This window comes from Sciurus vulgaris (genome assembly GCF_902686455.1).
Source record: "Sciurus vulgaris genome assembly, chromosome: 4".
In the NCBI taxonomy this organism is placed as follows: Eukaryota; Metazoa; Chordata; class Mammalia; order Rodentia; family Sciuridae; genus Sciurus; species Sciurus vulgaris.
This window is the reverse complement of record NC_136464.1, coordinates 102,850,769-102,871,670: the sequence shown is the minus strand read 5'-3', so window position 1 is coordinate 102,871,670 and position 20,902 is coordinate 102,850,769. Positions and strand designations below refer to the sequence as shown.

General features: G+C 36.0%; 1 protein-coding gene across 4 annotated transcripts in view; it reads left to right on the top strand.

Annotated features, from left to right (window-relative positions):
• The window catches only part of MIPEP (mitochondrial intermediate peptidase), a 164,474-nt gene that overhangs the window by 25,731 nt on the left and 117,841 nt on the right, over positions 1-20,902 (top strand). For all 4 annotated transcript variants that reach the window (XR_013763660.1, XM_079138846.1, XM_079138847.1 and 1 more), the window contains exons 8-10: positions 821-869; positions 2,593-2,653; positions 5,688-5,740. Coding sequence is in view for 3 of the 4 variants with exons in the window: in XM_079138846.1 (XP_078994972.1) it covers positions 821-869; positions 2,593-2,653; positions 5,688-5,740 (163 nt within the window). In the remaining variant the exon portion in view is untranslated. The remainder of the gene's footprint in view (positions 1-820; positions 870-2,592; positions 2,654-5,687; positions 5,741-20,902) is intronic.

Sequence of the window (20,902 nt, the reverse complement as noted above, 5' to 3'; positions counted from 1 at the left end):
TCTTTTAGACCTTAAAAATTTTAATGTTATAGTTTTGCTCTATCTTATTTTGGTATTATCCTGAATAGATTATTAAATACTTGTTTATAAAAATAAAAATAGTTAAAATTTAATTTTTTGTCAATTTTCACTAAATCATACATTCATGATTTTTTAAATTTAATTTTTAGTAAAATCATATTTCAAAACTATACTAATACTTTTTATGAACAAACCAGTCTAGCTCTCTCTTTAAAACTTAGGAAAACATTAGACATGTCAAAGATACTAACTTTTTTTCTCTTATACATATGGGTAGAATGACATTGAAATTTTGGATTTTTTTCCTTTAGCTTTTCACTAGCACTTTTAATTTTGAGGCAAAACCTAAGGGTTTGGATTCTTACTATGCTAGGGTTTTTGTTTGTTTTGTGCTGGGGATTAAACCCAGGAACACTTAACCACTGAACCATCCCCAGCCCTTTTTATTTTTTATTTTGAGACAGGTTCTGGCTAAGTTGCTCAGGGTCTCGCTAAGTTGGCTTTGAACTTGCAATTCTCCTGCCTCAGCCTCCCAAACTGTTGGGATTACAGGCATGCACCACCACACCTGACTTACTATGCTAGTTCAGTTTATTTTTCTGATTAATTAGAACAGAGATTATTATTATCTAAAAATTTTTATTATATATCTAACATAGGTTAGCAACCCTGCTTTGGTTTGAAAATCATCACTTTAAGGGAGTTGTATGTAGATTATGATTATCATATTATAATTTCAGCAGATGTGTTCATTTTATTTCTTATAATTGAATCTGTTTTCTTTGGATTTTGTTTTTAGAGACTGTTATGCAGTTCCTTGAGAAACTATCTGACAAACTTTGTAAAAGGTTAGTTTTTCTTCTGTTATTTAGTGTCTTAGTTAAATCTTATTTAGTTTTTTTATAAAGGATTTAATCTATGAAAAAATTAAGAAGTCACCTATTAAGAATATGTTGGAATACTAGATCTGTGGACCACTCAGCTAGACATATTCACTGTGAGACCTACTTTGAAAGAATACAGTAGACTTAAGGCACTAATCTTGACAACTTAGGTGGTCCACCGTCATTAATCCATTGTCTTTAGCAACCCATCATTTGTGTGTAATTTTAAAATGTTTCCAAAGCCTCTTGAAAGTATTTATTTTAACCTATAGTGTTAGTTTTATAATAAGCTCATAAAGCATCATTTCTCATCTTTTGGTCTAAGTACAAGAGGTTCACAGATGTGGTGGATTAATCTGTTTGGCATTTTGTGGATTTTATGAGTGTCTCTGCCTCAGTGTTTTGAAGTATTTCCGTTTGGTTGGGTCCCTTTGTTACATTGCTGACTTCCCTGCCCAGTCCTTTCATCATGCCCTTGTCCTTGCCTTTGACTGGCACTCTTCTAGTACTAGTGGAGGGGCAAAATATGACTGCGATCAAATAGCTAGGGTTTCAGGAAGGGGCACATGTGGTTTGTAAAAGAGGGCCAAGTCATCTCTTTTCTTTAGTTTAATGCTATCTAAAATTTCAGTTGCCTTTTTTGACTATGCCAACACATTCATAGTTAGCTCAGATTTCTGTTTTGGATTATAAACATGTTTTGGAACTCATTGCTTTTATAATTTGATTTATGTTTATCACTTCTTAAATCTTCTTAATTCCAGTGAAACATTGAGTTTTTGGAGAGGGAGTGTTAGGCAGTTATTTAAGAATTAATTCTACTTAGCTGGGTATGGCACACACCTGTAATCTGAGCTATTTGGGAGGTTGAGGCAGGGGGATTGCAAGTTAGAGGGTAGCTAGGGCAAGTTACTGAGACTTGGTCTCAAATTAAACAATATGTGTTTTAAAGATTTAAAACATGTTTTTAATTGCTCAATTTTAGTGCAAACTAGACAGTTTCAAAATAACAAATAATTTATAAAATGAGCTGGGGATGTATATGCATCTCAGGGGTAGAAAACTCTTGGGTTCAATCACCAGTACTGCAAAAAACCAAAAAACCAAAACTCAAACAAACAAAAACCAATTTATTGTACTTTGCTTTGGTGCTTGTCAGTGTTCTTTCTGCACTTGTATGTGACTATAGGTAATATTTTCAGCAAACATATCTTTATAATTTTATAGTTAAATAGGAATCAATTCTAGTGAAGAATTCATATTTTACAAATATTAAAGACGTACTGAATTATTGCCAAACTAGAGTATTCCTTTAGGGGAATTTTATGAATAGAAATCTTAAATATCTATGTTAATATTCTTTTATGGGGAATATTGTGTTAGTTTCTTGCCTTTTTAAGGTGTAGCAGAAGTAGTGATTTGAAGTTTCCTGATTAATGCTTTTTTCTGTAACATTGCTAGTTTTAGTACTTTTTAGGCATATCTGCATAATGCTTTTTAAGGTACAAATTGAAGTGATACACTAATTTATATAGTCTTACCTCTTTTAACACTGTAGCAAAATTTGGATTTTACATTTGCACTATAGATCATATTTAATTTTATCATTAATATTGGAAAGTTAATTCTTTCATTATGTAGTTCTTAAAATTTTGTCATAACGAATAATGATAAACATGTTTTACAGAACTATAAGAGATTTTGAGATGATGCGACGGATGAAAATGAAATTAAATCCTCAAAATTCTGTAAGTAAATATTTTGGAATAGTTTTATTATAAGCAGGCTATCAACTGAAATGATTATGTCTTGATTCTAGAACTTTCTTGTGATATGCTGGAGGTCTATGTGGTCTTGTTTCTGTTGCTTGGTTTGGTGCTTAAAGGTATTGAAATATTTGATCCAGAAATCTGAGTGTGATATTGCCTAGAAATCCATAATTTATGTTGATTAATTGAAATTGTGTGTGTGTATGTATTAACATGAGCATTCTTGCCAGGGCTACTTCCAATCTATAGAAAGTTAGCTTCTCAATTTGAGGCATCCTTTAATGAGACTCAGTGAAGACTCGATCTAGCAGTTGGTAATGTTAACCATCAGCATTAGTACTACTGTTTACTTAATCACTTATTTGCTAATTTGTGGAGCTCAGTTAAGTAGATCAGTATTGACTGACCAAGTATACTCCTTTCTAAAAATACTTACATGTTGTTTTCAATCATAAAGCACATGATTATATGACCTTACAATGTAGAATAAGGATCCTTACAACCAGAATACTGCCCAAGTGATGGGGATGCTCTGGAAGTGAAGGGATTCCATATGTTAGGACCCTTGTTCCCATTTAGTTTGAAGGCACCTCAGGATTGCCAGAGTTGTATATGTCTTTCTTTTATAGGTGCTGCTGTCGATAATTCTTGATTTAATAGCAGCTACCACCACAGGGAAAATTTAGGGTACAGGATTTTGCATATTTAGAAACTATTTCCCAGCTTCTCATATACAATCACTGTGAAACAGATTTTAAATTGCTGGGTTTGATGGGATTAGAGTAGCATGTTAATCTGTTAATTTATGATAGAAACCATAATTAGCAAAGTTACTAGTATCAGTCATCTGCAAATTTTGGCTTGGTGGATAGATCTACTTAAGAAACCAGATAAGAGATCAGAATGTTGTTTGATGAATATAGAAACAGAAAAAATGAGTTGCCCGAAGCAAACTCAGTAAAACCTGATATGACTTGAAACTATCATTCCTAGACATTTTTGTGCAGTTTATAAATATATGTTATTCTGCAGATATTTGTGAGGTGCTCACTTTTCTCATGAGTCTGTGTTCTGGTGAATGTTGCCACTGCCTGCTGCCCCTGTCAGCACCTCCACTTCCTGTAGAACACTGGTTCTCAAAGTATGGTCTCTTGAACCAGGAGCAATAGTAGCAGTTAGAGATTTGGTAGAATACAAATTCAGCCCCCATCAAACCCACTGAATGAGAAAGTTTGGAGCAAGCCCCATGAACTAAATTTCAAAAAATCCTCCAGATGGTTCACATCCTCATTTATTACTATCTCAAGAAGAGACCCTAAGATGGACATGGATCCTTGCTTCCCAATGCCCATTGCAACAGCCTTGGTTGGGTCATTATTATTTCTCATTCACATCATAATTGTAGTTGGCTAACTGGTTTTCTAGCTTTTTATTCTTCCTCCCTTCAAAACCATACTGGATTCATACTGGTTAGCACTGTGCCAAGCCCAGTGACAGGCATAGAGTTAGCGTAGGAGCCGACACTTACTTGAACTTTGAATGCATAAATGAATGAATAGATTCCCACCTGAGGGATTTTCTTTTTTTAAAAAAGCAGATCTGCTCTTATCACTCTCTTATTTGAAATTCTTCAATAATTCCCTACCACTCTCAGATTTTCCTTCCAGTTTCTTTAAATCTTCCCCCAGGCTCTTCAGGATTGAGGCCTGCCTACCTTTCAAGCCTCATCTCCTACTGCCCCTTCAAGCTGAGTTAGTGTTCTTGGTTCTTGGCTAATACCTGTGCAGTACTCATGTGCCTTTTTTCACTTATTATTGCTTAGTTTACCCTTGCTATACTTTATTGTTTAATTATAACTGATATTTAGGTGCCATCCACATAAATGTGGTATGGTAGATAGCTTGTGATCATGCAACATGGAAAAGAATACCTTATTTAAGGGGAGAATACTGAACTTAAATTTTAAAGGGTGATGTTGATAAGGAAAGCAGCATGTATTTATTAAGTTCTTACTCAGTGCCAGGCATTGTACTTAATAATGAGTGCATTTAGCAAACCTATTTGAGATGTGTTGTTGGTTTCATTCAGAAAATATTTTTTGAGTAACCACCATGTACCAGTCTCTGTCCAGGGTGCCAGGATATAATAGGGAATGATGCAAAGTTACTGCTATTATGCAGTCTTCAGTTTGATGTGGATTGAAAACTTGAACCTGGGCAGTCTGACTTCAGAGTCTGGGCTCTTCACCTTTTTTTTTTTTCCACCTGAGGACCTTGTTGGGAGGATAATCTATTCAAATGTTCAAGGTTTCCTTTCTTTCTGTATCAGTTGTCAAAACCAACTATTATTATAATACTTCTTTATGACAAATTTTCTTTGCCAAGATTAGAGTTAATTCTGTTTTAATTACATTGTAAATTATTGCTTTCATTTTTGGGATCTGCCCTAATCTTCATGCTTAGATTTAGAAAGAACCCTAATATTGCCTTTAGTACCTTAATCATAGTGCAGTATGGATTTAAAGATTAATACATGGGTTACATTTTGCGAAATTTTCATCACAGTTCATTTAATCTGTTAGTGTTGTCTTTGGTTTATGTTTTTTTAGTAAAGTAATTTATTCATCTTGAGATAAGGTTTCCCTATGTTTCCCAAGCTGGCTGTGAACGCCTCATCTCAACCTCCAGAGTAGCTGGGACTGTAGGCATTGACCACAGCACCGGGCTTTAGTTTACACTTCAGAATTACATTTGTTTACCTTTACCCCAAATTCTAGGATTAAGCCTGCTTTATTCCTTGCTACTCATTGATTAAGGGGGAGGCAAATTCTGCCAGGCCATGAATTTTTATGGTTTTTATAAAATTTTTCTGATTTACATTAACAATAACTGGTTTTTATTCTGTAAGCAAGCTGATTTACAATAACTGGTTTACATGTTATATGTTGGCTAAGTTACCAATAAAAAGTATGAAACTGTCAACATCTTCTTCACAATGAATTATTCCATTGTAGGAACTGATGCCTTGGGATCCCCCTTACTACAGTGGTGTGATTCGTGCAGAGAGGTAAGTTTTTCAATACCCATGTGAGAAGGAAGAAGGAAAGTAATATTTACTGAGCATTTTGCACATTAATTATGCAGCTACTGTCATGCCTTCAGGTGCCCACATTGCACACTTGTTTCCCCTTACACCCATCCCCTCTGTTGGTGCGTGCACTTCTGCCTACAGGTTTTAAAAATCTGAATTGTAAAGTTGTGCTCTATTATAGGATCATGCATTACCTTTCCCCCACTGGTTAATTCTTCCACTGCTTGTGTTATTTCCTTGTTTAAAACTTAGGATTATCTTCCCACAGCATCCAGCATCTGTCTTCTCCCAACTAAACTGTGCCTAGGTTCCTGGTCTTCTTCCTAGACTGTGGGCATTTAAATGCTGGGACTTTGCTAGAATCCTTGCTGTCCCCTCTTGCTGGTCCAGGTGCAAAGCAAATGTTTGTTGAACCATTGAGGTAACAAAATAGTACTTCCTTATTCCTATGTGATTTCTATATGTTTTCTCATTTTTATTACAATATTTTGTCAATATGTTTTTGGCACATCCAGAGATATAAATTAACTAAAAATTTAGGGAACAAGTTGATCAAAGTAGTCTTCTGGCTTCTATATTCTCTTTGTTTATTGAAGTAGTAGATATATCTTTCTTTCCCTAAACATACTCTATTCCTTTCATTTACATATTTACTTATCACCCAAGAATATAGAGATGTATTCAAAATTAACCCATTGAAAAATGTTTATATACCCAGGAATTTTATATGCCCAATAGGATTTTGTTTTTAAATCTCAGAATCCTACCCTTTAATATTTTCCACATTTTTCTCTTGTAGATAATTTTTGATGTAGGTACTTTTATAGTAATGATTTATTTGAGTGATAGAAGAAAATACATTTTTTTGGTCTTACTCCTTACTAATATATAATGGTATATCTTGATGATATATTTATTTGGGGTAAGCTTTAAAATATTCTTATCACTATGCATTATTGAAGCATCAAGTAAAGGGTGGTAGGAACCTCTCTAAAATTAGACTATAATTATTTTAATTATTTCTTTTGTCATTGTTGAAATAGCAGAAAAAAATAACTTTATATTGCCTTTTCTACATCAGCAGGATGAGATGTCCTAGGACAGATAATGTGTTAAAGATCTTACCCATTTAATTTTCATTCATTTTTCTCCTCTTAACCTTTATCCATTACTTTTCTCAAAACCATTGATAAGCATAATTATCTCCAAACATTTAGGTAATTATCTCTAAACCTTACTGTTCTCAAAACCATTGATAAGCATAATTATCTCCAAGCATTTAGGTAATTATCTCTAAACCTTTAGATAATTTGATCAGCTACTTTTTTTTTGCACATTTATCTCAAATTCAGTATCAGTCATAATTTTATGAAGGTATACAAACTGATATTCAAAATCTGTAATAACCTGTCCATAATATACAGTGAGGGGTATACAGTATATTATGCCTTAACGTATAATATTGTTTTAAAGTGATTTTTTGGCTTTTTTTGGTTAAAAACTTAAGACCCTACTCATGAAAATATAATTTCTCCTTTAAAATTCTTTTAAAGAAAGATTTAGTTTTGTTGCTTGCCTTGTTAAAGATGTGTCATAAGCTATACTAAAATTTATTTATTAATGTTTTCCATGTTTAAAGTATTTGATTTGATTTTTGATGTTGAAGAGTATTGCAGATTGAATGTATTTGGTTCTGAATTTTGCTACCGTGACTTGTATATGGTATTACTTCCATATCATGTTTCCCACCCCTGCTTATTTTAATTAATGCCTTAGCCTTAAATTAAAGTGATATTTTTATCCTTTAACTATATTCTGTAAGTATAGAATGCTCAGATGATAGTTCTGTGGAAATTTCATATGAATAGTTGAAGATTTGGAAAGGTATAATCAATGGAAGTTTGAATTGTATTTATTAACTAGGCATCTGAGATCCCTCAGAAGTTAGATGTGGTTTTAAGCAAAAGCTATCAAATAAAGGATAATGATGCCCTCTTCTCCATTTCTGTTGAAGATATGATATTGAGAAGTTTTTCTGTTGTTGACTGACTCTACTGTCAGGACTTAACAGATCCCTGAGCCCCCAGTAGTTTGAATTGTCACTCTTAAACATGCCACAGAGACAGAGTCTTTTTGCCACGTTCACCATCGGAAAGAGTGGAAACACCAGAGACAGCTGGTTCTGTGGCCAGGATCACATTCCCAGAAGCTGGAAAGATGGGCAAATCCTGGCACCACCATTTAAGGAGCTACATGATCTTTGACAAATTACTTATCCTGTCTCAGCCTCTCAGCAGGGTTATTTCTAAAATCAGGATCACAGTTGTCCTGACTTCATGGGTTAGTCTTAAGCAGATGGTAGTATTTGTAGTCACATCACATTATTATGTGAAATTGTCTATTTGTGGACTATCTTCTAAAAGGTGGTCTACTCCAAGATGCTTTTTAGGTGCTCTCCAACATCTTTTGAAGGAGAGGCCAGGTCTCTCTTTTTAAAAAATACTCATCAAAAGCATAGTGAACATTTCAGATGAAATTTAGAATGCTTTTCAGAGGGCTTTTGATGACAGATTAAGAATGCATACTAAAATGGGAAGACCATGTTGCCCATGCTTCCCAGCATCACTGTGTCCAGGGTGGAAGCACTCTGCATCTGGCTGGCAGGATGACTTTCTGCTGTTGGTCACTTCCCTCTTTCAGGTTGAGGGGTCACCACTGCCTTCAAAATAAAAGTGAAGCTGTCATTCAATATATTAAAGAATCCTATCGTAACATACTTTTCTTTAATAATAAATAAATAGATACATATTCATATTTCTCAAGCATTTAACAATTCATTTGAAATGTTGATTCTCTAAAATTTTTTGAAAGACAAATGTTTTAAGGTAGTACTGACCCCTCTTTGAAAAGATTTTAGAGAATACTTAAAGAGGATCCCACGGAGTGGTCCCCTAGAAGAATGTCCAGGATGGCCAGTACCTAGTTTGGATCTAACCTGCCATTTTGATTTTTGTCCCCCACCAATTGTCTTCCTCCAAATCTTTCCTCAGACAAACTAAACACTGTTCTCTAGTCAGACCCTTTTGTCTCAGAGACAAAATCTGTCTGATGAGCACTTAGATTTTTCCTTCCTTATGTTTCTTCCTTATCTGCAAAATCTTGGTGAGTGTACAAGGCCTCAGGGTCTGTGCCAGTCCAGTGTACCTCCTGCCTCTACTGCACTTGGACCTGTGTGCTGCACTGCTCACCTGCTAATGTCATGCTGTGGTAGGCATGCTGCTGTCTCATATGTGCTAAATGTGTCTCATGAATCCTATTTTTCAGCTCTGTGGAACACTCAGTTGAACTTTTGATAAATCTATATTGATAGCCAGTATTCAAGCCTGTATCTAAATGATTGGTTGGAAATCACATTAAAAAGCAATCTAGTGATGAATTTTTTGGAGAGAGAATTTCCTAATATTTTGGATGACATTTTTCATCCAGTAGCCTTGGGAGATCTTTGTAACATACACCGTTGGAAGAGCCTTCCACCTCACTCATTGACATAAAATCACCAACTTTTCTGAGAACACAGAGTAACATGCCTGTTGGCCACAGGAGACTTTAGGTTATTCTAACATTCAGTACTAGTTCATTTACTTCGCTGTTAATGTAGGAAAAGGGGATGCAGATTTGCTTCCAAAGGAATTGTAAGATTGGGGTTTTTTTAAAACATCTATTTTGAGTAGCTTACAGGAAAATGATGATATTTGGGTTTGAGATTTTAATAATCTTGATTGATTAGAGTGGGAACAGAAGCACAGGTAATAGATGAGAAAGAAGGGGAAAATATAATAATTTGGGTTGAGGTTAGAAGAGTGGAATAAAGCAAAGATGTCTAAATCCCTGCTAAATTCATAGTCTTTGAAGTAAAGACTTAAATGCGTGGTCAGACACAAAATGAAATGTAGAAGGAAGCTTTCCTTGATTGGAACTTTTCTTCAAACTAACCCCAGGGACTTTTTTCCCTTGCTTTTATGTTAAATTCTCCAGATTTATTTTGGTTTTCTTAAATGCCTAAAGAAGAAAAGAACCTATTTAGAAGTAAGAGGAGAAATTAACATGTTCTAAATCCACCAACGACTGATCTGGGAAAACACTGGGTAAAGAACTGTTGGGTACTGGAACTGTAGCTCAGTGGCAGAGCTCTTGCCTACTGGGTTTGATCCTAAGCACCACATTAAAAAATAATAATAATAAATGAAATGAAGGCATGATGTCCATTCTACAACTACAAAAGAAAATTAAAAAAAAAAAAAAAAAGAACTATTGGTAGGGACAAGGTTGTGGCTCAGTGGTAGAGCACTTTCTTGGCATGTGTGAGGCACTGGATTCGATCCTTAGTACCACATATAAATAAATAAATAAAATAAGGTCCATTGACAACTTAAAAAATATTAAAAAAAAAAACTATTAGCAAATCTTAAAAGAGCAACTCTTTTTTTTTTAAAGTTTAGTGTTTTTTAAATTCATACAGGAGGGCAAAATTAATTCCTTCAGCTATGAAAAGTATACATGACATAATTTTATTTGAAATTAGATTTTGTTTTTGAATAGACAATGTAGTCATATGATTTTAAAAATTTAAAACAATATTAAAAAGTGTTCATTAAGAAATGTTGATCTCATCCTAGCCTCTGCCCCTAGAGGTCATCATTTTAGAGTTGTTTAATGTACCCTTGCAGTGTTTGGGTTTTGTTTTTAATCCTTTGGGGACTTGTCTCTTTTCTGCCAATGATGAATTTCAGCAAATCATAATTCATTTATTTTGCTGCTATTTTACATTAATATGCCATTGGGAAGTGAAATTCAGTATTATCTATCCCTTGTTAAGGTACATTCTCAGACTTTCAAGAGCATTCACATAATGAAATAGGGGTATGTTGTGTTTTAAATTATTCAGAAAACATTGGGCTCTCACCGAAGAACTTCTGTTTGATACGTGAAATTATATCTTTATTCATTGGCATAGGTATAGGGACCTCTGTGGATTTAAATTAAAAAATTAACCTTTATAATGAAAACTTACAAAATAGAAGTAGAATGAATAACATGATTAACCCCCATATGTTCTTCTCTTGGATTGAATAATTATCAAGATTTTGCTAGATTTGCTTCATATATCCCTTTTTTCCTTTTATTTCTTTGCTGTTTTGACTTTCTTTACTCCCCTCCCTTGTGCCTTCACTTCTTTTCTTGTTACTAAAATACTTTAAAAAGAATCTTAGCACTTGTCTTACTTTTACATATTTATAATATATCTCTAAGAAACATGGACATCTTATGTAAGTTCAGTGTCATTATTACCTAGTATCAATAGCAATTTGTTGTCACCATCTAATATCTCATCTTTATTCATACTTCCTTGATAGTATCTATGTTAGATTTCTGATTATAACAAAATATCTTGACCACCTTATACATTGGAAAGATTTGTTTGTTTGTTTATTTGCTTACAGTTTTACAGGTTTCAGTCCATGATCCATTGGCCTCGCTGATTTGTGGCAAGGCAGCACATCATACTGAGGAGTGTGTGATAGAGGAGGTTGCTCACCTCATGTCAGCTGGGAGGAAAGAGAAACAAAGAGGGGTCAGGGTCCCAGTGTCCATTTCAAGGACATGCCCTCAGTGACTTAACTTCTTTCCATTAGGCCCCACCTCCTAAAGGTTCTACCACTTTCCAATAGCACCATGGGCCAGGACCAACACTTTAACACGTGGCCTTTGGGGAGCGTTCAAGGTCCAAACTACAGCAGTATTAAATCTGCTTTCCCCTGCCCTCTGTTAGCTTTCTGGAATACATTTTGCTTGTTTTTTCTGTCTCTTCAGTCTCTTAATAACAATTTTCCATAGCTCATGTCTGCTGTATCCATATTATCAAGTAATTTTTGAAAGATCTATGCTATTTGTCTTCTAGAACCTTCTGGATTTATCTGGTTGTTTGTTTGTGGTGTCATTTCATTGGTTGCTCACTTGCTACCATCGCTGTAAGTTGGATGCTATATCTAAAGACTCTATGTTAAATATTTCCTGGTTTTGGCAGGGATACTCCTGGGTGTCACTCAGCTAGAAAGTAAGTTGCACGTTGTTATCAGCAATGGGAAAGTATCCAGTTCCTCATCAATCATTCACCCAATGACTTCTCATTTGTGTTTATGAGTCCCAGTTGATACTGAGATGAGTTTTGGGGGAGAAGTGGGTGGTGATTGCTCTAGTTCTGAACCAGAAGAGGGGAGAGATCTGAGGATGATTGGAAGAAGGTTGGAAAAGCTTTAGGCAAGTACTATCCCAGCCTCTTACCTTCCATCATCTCTCCCTCTCACAAGGCTTTTGGGGAGAAAAATCTTGCGTGTTTTCCTTTCCACAGCTTTCACTTGTGCCCTCTCACCAGGATTTATTTCCTCCCTGGTCCAGGGCATACCTAGACCCTGGCTCTCAACATTTCAGCAGGTACCATACTCTTCTTCCTAAAGCCAGGACGCTGAATGAGGGATAACTGCAGGTAGAGGTCTCATTGCTGTCCTCAGACTTGGTTCCAGTGACTGTGATTGGGGTGCTGTCACCCAATGCCACCTCTGTCTGCTGTTATCATCCTTTCTCCAGTTAGGCCTTCTGATTCACTTGCTTCTCCAGGGTGATGATGGAATTATATTGTCTTTGTTCAGTCTTGATTTCCAGTGAACTCTGCAACTAATCTGCATTCCTAAGGAAAAGTATTCCCTTATTACCAGGAAGATTTTAGCAGTGTTCTTGCTGCTAGTTTCACAAGTCAAGATAGAACCAACTTGACCATGGTGGGTTCTTTATGAAATGGAGGGAGGAAAAGATCTTCCTCATTTTTAGTGGTATATAATTACCTGAAAGACAAACAGTATCACTCCTCTTTCATTGCTACCATGCTGCTATTTAACCAGAGAAAACAGTAGCTCTCCCTGTGGCGTTCCACACTAAACATTTCAAAATGTCATCCAACTATAACATCATAATCATACTCAGACAATCATTCCTGATGCCAAAAACATTCCATTACACTTTTCTTTTGATAAAGTTAAAAATAGTTCCTCTGACAATATTGTCACATACTCTGCTCTTTTTAAGTGTGCATTTGCCTGGCCCACACATGTCCTCTGGCAGTCTGTCTCATTCATTCTGTAATGAACCTCTGAGCATTTGCCATTTGATGCAAAAGTTCTGTCTCACACTTGCCTTCACATATTGAATAGGGTGAGACTGAAGCCTGTGTTTACCTGCAGTTTTAGCCAGGATCCACTGACTGCACTTAATTGTATTTTATACTTTCACTAAGTTCATTGCCAAGATTTTTGGAAGTAATATCCAAGTTCTTTCTTTACCTTAATTCCCTGTGCAACAGAAGTTGAAATTAAGTCTGACTCAGAGTATGCTTCATATGGACAGTGATACATTGTTTTAAAAAAAAATAACTCAAATAACATTGTGAAGAATTCTTCAGTTGAAATTCTCTTCCTCACTGATATTTCTGTGCTTATTTCAATCATAATTAGTGTTCATGATGAGGATTTTGATATATTGTTAAATTCTATTGTTTTTTATTTTATTTTTTGTGGTACTGGGGTTTGAACTCACACCTCAGGCATGCCAGGCAAGTTCTCTACCACCAAGCTGTATTCCCAGCCCCAAATTCCATTATTTGTACTAAAAAAAGACCTAATCATATTTATACCATTTTGATTATATTATGTTCTGATTCTTTGAAAATTGAAAATTTATAAACCCAGAAGTGGCATATTTTTAACTAGAAAAAGTAGCAGAGCACTTACTGAATTTTACTCAGCAGCTATGGTGGATAATAATTTTCTTCCCATTTCTTTCTTCAGAGGAGTCAGAGGGTTCTAGAGATTCCTTATTTTTGGAACCAAATCAGTAGAAATCTTTACAACACATGCAGTAAAATTCTCTTAGCAAACTCTAGAAGAGCCAGATGTGGTGGCATGTACCTATAGTCCCAGCTGCTTGGGAAGCAGAGGTAGAAGAATTGGTGGAGTCCAGGGAGTTTGAGACCAGCCTAGGCAATGCCATCTCAACAACAACGAACAAACGAATAAACAAAAAGAGGAAAGGAAACTAATAATTTCAGTGATGACCAGACAGTATCACATGTAAATTTTCAAGATGTACTTAAACAGTATTCTGTTTGTGTTGTGCTGTGGCTTCAGTTTGCTGGAAGGGTTGATGTGTCACCTACAGTGAATGCTTTTTCATGGTTCTGGGTCTCTGTGATAGAAGAAAAGGTCTTTCATAGTATGTTTTGTAGTATTTACAAAAAAAAAAAAAAAGTTGTGGACAAAGGTGTTATGACTACATATTCACAGGCAGATCTTGCCCCACTTGCCCCACTGAGGCAGGAGGAGCAGCCACCTCCTGAGCCTGACTTGGGTGGCCATGGCTGTAGCATCCTGGAGGGGTCCTAAGGAATGGGGAGGCCCATGGCCCATTGGGAGCTTGGAGCATAACAGACATGGGGTCTTGCAGGGGTGTTCAACTGCCTCCTGGCTGTCCTATATGAGGATTGGTTTCTCAGTTTCCCTCAGACACTATTGTAGCTGCTGCAGATACCTGTAAGTTTTTTGAATCCTTCTATCCTCTCCGAATTCTTCCCATTCTAGCTCCTCTTCAGGAAGGAATTAAACTTCCTTTGGTAAGAGTCACTGAGGGTGTGGTGCAACATACGGGTGGAAGTTAGGTTTGAGGTGACTGAGGAAGGTCTAGGGCGATCACGCTTGATTGAGCTATATGCTCTGTTTGTTTCAATTCCTTTGAGCCCTTGCTGGTGCTTGTTCCTCCACTTAGAGTGCCTTCCTCCCTGCCGGAACCTCAGCTTTTTTCCAGGGCTTCCTTTGTAGTTCTCTCTGATCCTCCCATTTCCATTTTCTTCAGACTGGTGGTGGAATTAACTGCAGCCTCATCTTTGTGCCAGAGACCTATTTACACTGCTTATGTGTCCTTTATCATTTGGATTAATCATTCTTTATGGATGCAGTATCTTTCTGCATTGAGGAGTTATCCAGCATATAGTGGATGATCCATGAATGTTTACCCCATTAACTCAAGCTTCTTGACAATGTTGCATTTCATTTTATAGGTGACAGCAGCTTTGAGGAGTACAGGGGAACCAGCAGAAGAACGAACCGAGTTTCACTCTGATTCTGCCACTCTCTAACTGTAGTCATGAAAGTGGCTGCAGTTCACTGAAGTGCTGGCTTTGCTCCAGGCATCAGGCCAGGTTCTTTGCCTTTGTTGAAACTGTGAAGTATCATTCTCCTTTTCTCAGTGAGGAAATTGAAGCCCCAAAGAGGCAAGTAACTTGCTGAAAGCACAGAACCAGTAAGAAAGAGAGCCAGTAAATCAACTTCAAGCCTAGGACTCTTTCTTCTATTCCAGGCTGCCTTGAAACTCTCACAAGCCTCTTTGGGCCTCACTTTCCTCAAGTGAAATTGGATAATTATTTTTGCTTTACCTGACTCATAGCATCACAAAAGGACTAAGAGAGATTCTTGATGGGAAATGCTTTGCAAATTATAAAACACTGTGATAGTGTGAGACAGTACTGTCAAACCACTTCACCAATTACACCAACTTTATCATAAGCACCAATCTTTTCCTTCCTTCCTTCCTTCCTTCCTTCCTTCCTTCCTTCCTTCCTTCCTTCCTTCCTTCCTTCCTTCCTTCCTTCCTTCCTTCCTTCCTCCCTCCCTCCCTCCCTCCCTCCCTCTCTCTCTCTCTCTCTCTCTCTTTTTGTTTACCGGGGATTGAACTCAGGGGCACTCAACCACTGAGCCACATCCCCAGCTCTATTTTGTATTTTATTTAGAGACAGGGTCTCACTGAGTTGCTTAGCGTCTTGCCATTGCTGAGGCTGGCTTTAAACTCAGGGTCCTCCTGTCCTATAATCCCTAGCTGCTGGGATTATAGGCATGCACCACTGTTCCTGTTTTCTTCCTCTCTAATAGCTTCTTCTCCTTGGCCTGCAGACCTGCTAAGATATCCCTTATCTTAAATACAAAGAATTCTCTCTCACTTGAGTCTTTCATTTTTTTTCCAACTCCCCTACCCCCAACAATAGTCTATTCCGAATCCTCCTCCTTTTTATTCTCTGATGTAATCTGATGTATAACCCTGTCAGTCTACCCTGCTCATCTTTCCAAGTATCAGCCATGTGCCAGTCAGTAACTTGTTAAAGTCTTCAACATTCCTGATACCTGCAGTTTTTGACCGTGCTTAACTGCTTCCTGTTTCCTTCTTAAACACATATCTTCAACTGCCTGTTCTTCACTTTCTCATCACCAGTCATTTCTCTTTGTACTTCTTTTCTCTGAATCTGTGGTTTTCAATCCTTTTGCTCACTGTTTTGCAGCCACAGAATGAACTTAGAGTTGTAATTCTCCAAGTACAGTCAGTAAATAGCACCTCCCTCAGGAAAGCATTTTGGAAAATGTACATAAGAATGAATGATACACTTGTGAATGAATGATAGTGCTTGCTTTAGTACTTGCTTTAATTCGTAACAAATATTTGCAAGAAACTACTTTAATACCCGAACCTAAATAAATAAAGACATGCTCTCTTGATCATTTTTTTCAACTCTTATACCATTATCATGGCAATTAAAAGGAAAATCTCTGCCCCTCTACTAATTAGGGTAACAAGAAGATTATCATCTTGTAGACATGTTTTCTGTTTCCTGTTGTAATATGTGAATAATGATACCACCTTTGGGATTGTTTTGCTATTTAATGAGATACATATAAAGGGCTGAGCTCAGTGTCATAAGGAGGACTCACAAAGTGTTAGTTGTAGTCATTGTCACTGTCATTTTCATAATGAGTCTGGTTGGGATAGTTTTCTCTTTGTAGATTAGATCAGGGAAACTACATATTTGTAATATTAAACCATTTCTTCCTGTAATAATTAGAAACTTTGCATTTTAGAGTCTTTTCTGCTAGTGGATACTAGCAGAATAATCTTTCTAAACTAAACTACAGAATTTCTTCTCCTTGGCCACTGCTCTTACATTGTGTGCATTCTGGGGATGTCTAGCACATGGTGGCCAAATGAAGGCCATTAGCTCTACTATCCTCATGGGTACCTAGTGAAATTAGCTGAATAAGCATTTGTATATCTGTATCTCTGCACACAACAGAACAGATCAGGAGGGTTAGCTAGAAGGGGAGGAATCAAGAGAGATTATCTAAAATTGACAAACCAATAAAATATTTAATTATTTAAAAAGTGGTAGAGATAACCACCAGAGGAGCTAAAATACAAATTGTAAATGTTCCAAATTACTAGAAAGAAAAAAAAAAAATGCAACCCATATAGCCAAGGAAAGAAAATAAAAGAAGCTTGAGAAGAAACATATTAGAGGGTTGTACTGGCAAGAGTGAAGATGGTAGGCATTTTCACACTGCTGAGAAGAATATAAAAAACTTTTTTGGCAGGATGATTTGGTAACACCTATCAAAAAATTTAAAATTTCATATTATTTGCAACAGTATCATTTCCTCAGTTTGTCTTACAGACAGGCTTACACAGGTGTGATGATGGTATTCATTATGGTGTCAGTTTAATAGAGATAAATTAGTGGCAGTAACTGTTACTCAGTAGAAGTAGCAGTGGACCAAGGCAGGGAGATTAGCTGGGGTGTGGCTACATGGGCTCACTTACTGTAGCAGAGTTAAAAACAATAAAACTAATGAAAAGTCTGGGCTCCTTTTACTGTCATCATGTGTGGGCATTTGCAGACAATGTCAGTGATAGGATACTTCCCACGTTGAAGGTGTGGGCTCTGACTAGCCTCATCTCCCACTGCTGGTGAACACTACAGGGGAGGAGATGCATTAAGTTATGGCATTAGGGCTGGGGATGTAGCTCAGTTGATAGAGTGCTTGCCTTGCTTGCACAAGGCCCTGGGTCCAATCCCTAGCACCACATTAAAAAAAAAAAAAAAGATGGTGAATAAATAAAAATTTATTTAAGAAAAAGTTATGGCATTAACTTTTCTTTTAAGTTTTCTGTAGATGATTCCACACCAACCAAAGAGAACAAGGTAGAACTTTATATACTGACAACAAGATAAAGTCCTCCCTAGTGCTGGGACTACAAAATAACAAAATAAACATATGGTTTACATATTTTTAGGTTAAACAAGGAAGTTACAGGATAAGAGTGAAAGGTATGATTCTGTTTGTGGAAAAATTTTATATATGTTAACTTCCATATATGTACAAGAAAATTGCCTATAAAGCTATGCAAGAAATTGTTAACAGTAGTTACCACTGGGGATGGAATTAATGAGCCGGGGAAAAGATGATATGCTTTTTGCTTTTTGCTTACTATGATTGAAGTCATCCCCCACTTTCTTCTGATGGTACTGGGGATTGAACCCAGTACCATGTGTGCTAAGCATGTGCTCTAACATTGACCTACACCTCCAGCCTCAAAGTTTTTATTTTAGTCAAAATAGGGAGTTTATATTACTTTTCCATATTCATCATAATTTCATTTAATGTGTGTAAAACTTATACATAGAATGTTATGTAACCTTATGTTCTATATTTAATTATTTTTTCTCCAAGATAAATTGTTTTCTTGAGTTTTGCCTGACTACCACATATGGGTGTCATGGGCATTAGGTAAGTCAATAAATATTTTTAGGTTGTAGTTTAGTATAGCAGACTGTTGTTGTTAGCTTTACTGTGTTTCATTTCTATAAAAATAAAGTTATGTGCTGATTATAATCTTAAGAAGTGTTTGATTTTAAGATATAAAGTTTCTTTTGTTCTCCTTTATTTTTGTATTGATATTTATTATCTGACAACTGAAAAGTGAGTTGTCTTTTATGATAACATTAATCTAGCTAGAGCAATACATGGTTAAATTTTATTTCTGTTTATTCTCCTTCTATCTGTAGTTTGAATTTCACCTTATGGTTTTAATTTTTAAGGCCACTCTGTTCAAATTTAAGATCATAACAGATAAATGAATTATTTTTTCACAAAACAGAGTTCCATTTTGAGGTTCTTTCATTTGCACTATATCCTCACCAATTTTTCTGCCTGCTAGATCTGTCCACTTCTGATGTACAGGTGTTGAAATGTCCAACTATATTAGTGGATGCATCTATTTTTCTTTGTATTTCTGCCATTTTTATCCTTTGTTTTGTTTTTGTTTTTTATTTGCTTTTTTTTCTTTTTTCTTTTTTTGAGATCTAGTCTTTCTATGTAATATTGGCAAGTTTTGAACTCCTGGTCTCAAGAGATTCTTCTGCCTCAGCCTTCCTAGTGCTTGGGACTACAAGCACTTGCCACCAAACCTAACTTAGTTTGTTTTTCTGCTTTTGTTGTTAGGTGTAGACATGTGAAGAATTATTACAACTCTCTGAAGAACTGATCCCTTTATCATTATATAAGGCTTCTTTTTTAATCGTTTTCCTTGCTCTGAAGTCTGCTGTCAGAAATTAATGTAACTATGTCAACTTTCACTATTATTTAATGTGTGTTACTTTCCATATTCCTTTTCCATGAGTCTGTCTTTATAGATGAATTTTTTATTGACAATATAAATTCAATCCACTGAGGAAATCTTTCTTTTAATTGGTGAATTTAGACAATTGACATTTAAAGTGATTAGTGCTGTAGTTGAATTAACATTAAACATTTGTGACATGCTATCATTCATTGCCCCCCTCTTTTCGGGCGGTTTGGTCTCCTGCTCTTTTTCTGCCTTTCATGTTTTTGTTTTTCTCCATGGTTTTAATATAACAGAATACATAATTCCATTTTTCTCTCCTCTCATTTTTCACTTTTTTAAATGTTTGCCCTAAAGTTTGCAGTATATATTCACAAGTAATCAAGATTCTTAACACTGCTATCATGTAATTAACTTATCCTTAATCACCTAATATATTGTTGCTATTATTTTTTAATAAGCTTGATTAATACAACTTCATTATATAATTTATCTTGGAGAAAAAAATTAAGTATAGAATATAAGGTTATATAATGCTCTGTGTATAAGTTTTGTAAACATTAAATGAAATTATTATGAATAAGGAAAAGCATTGGTAATAACTTGAAATGATTATGAACAAGTATACTGTTAAATCATTTAGAAATGTATCTGTTAGATCATCAAAGAAGAAAAAAGATTTTATCTTCATTTATTCCTTCTCTAATGCCTTTCCTTTATTTGGATCTATGTTTCTGACTTATGTCAATTCACAGTGAGTAGAACAATATCACATTCATATAATTTATAAATATATTTGTAGTAAGGTTGAATATCAAAAGTTAGTTCATTGGTGAAGGGTAGGGTCAAAAGGTTCACAGAGCAGACCACATGCCCACAATGCAGTCTGCTTCCTCAGGGTGGCACACCGTATCTCTGCTCTCTAGCCCTGCCTGCCTGTGTTCTACATTCTTATTTTCCATTTGTCCCTGTGTTATGAGCTCTATCACATTGAGCTGCATCATCTCTAGAGTTACAAGGCTATTTTATGCCATCATGCTTTTGTTGTACTGCTGCTTCTGCCTAGAATTCCCATGATTACCCCTCTCTTCCATACCTCACCTCCCCTTCCAGATAGCACTGATTCATCCTTTGTTCCTGTCTGTGAGTACTCCATGGTTCTCCTCTGCCCTCCTTAAGTAAGTCTTCATGCTCACCTCCTCCTCTTACTGTGCAGTGATCTTTTACTCATTGCCTGAATAGCTATTGAGCACCAACTGTATCCATTGCTCCTGGCTGAGGACTTGAACTGTTCACCCCACCACCTCCCCCACTGTAAGTCCATAGAGACAAAGACTATTCCTCTCTTTCTTCCACCAGCCAGCAGCTTTGTTGACATCAGGCATAAGTGAATGATCCCAGGAGTGGGGATACTGGGCCACTGATATCTCCTTCAACACAAGGATCTTGTTTTTATGAAAAATGGATTGGAAATTATGTTGTACATTTGTGGATTTCTTATAGCTGAAATCTTGTTTGTGGTTCACTTTATGTTCACTCAAGAAATTCAATCATTCATTTAGTTCTAAGTATTCATTTATGTATATTTTA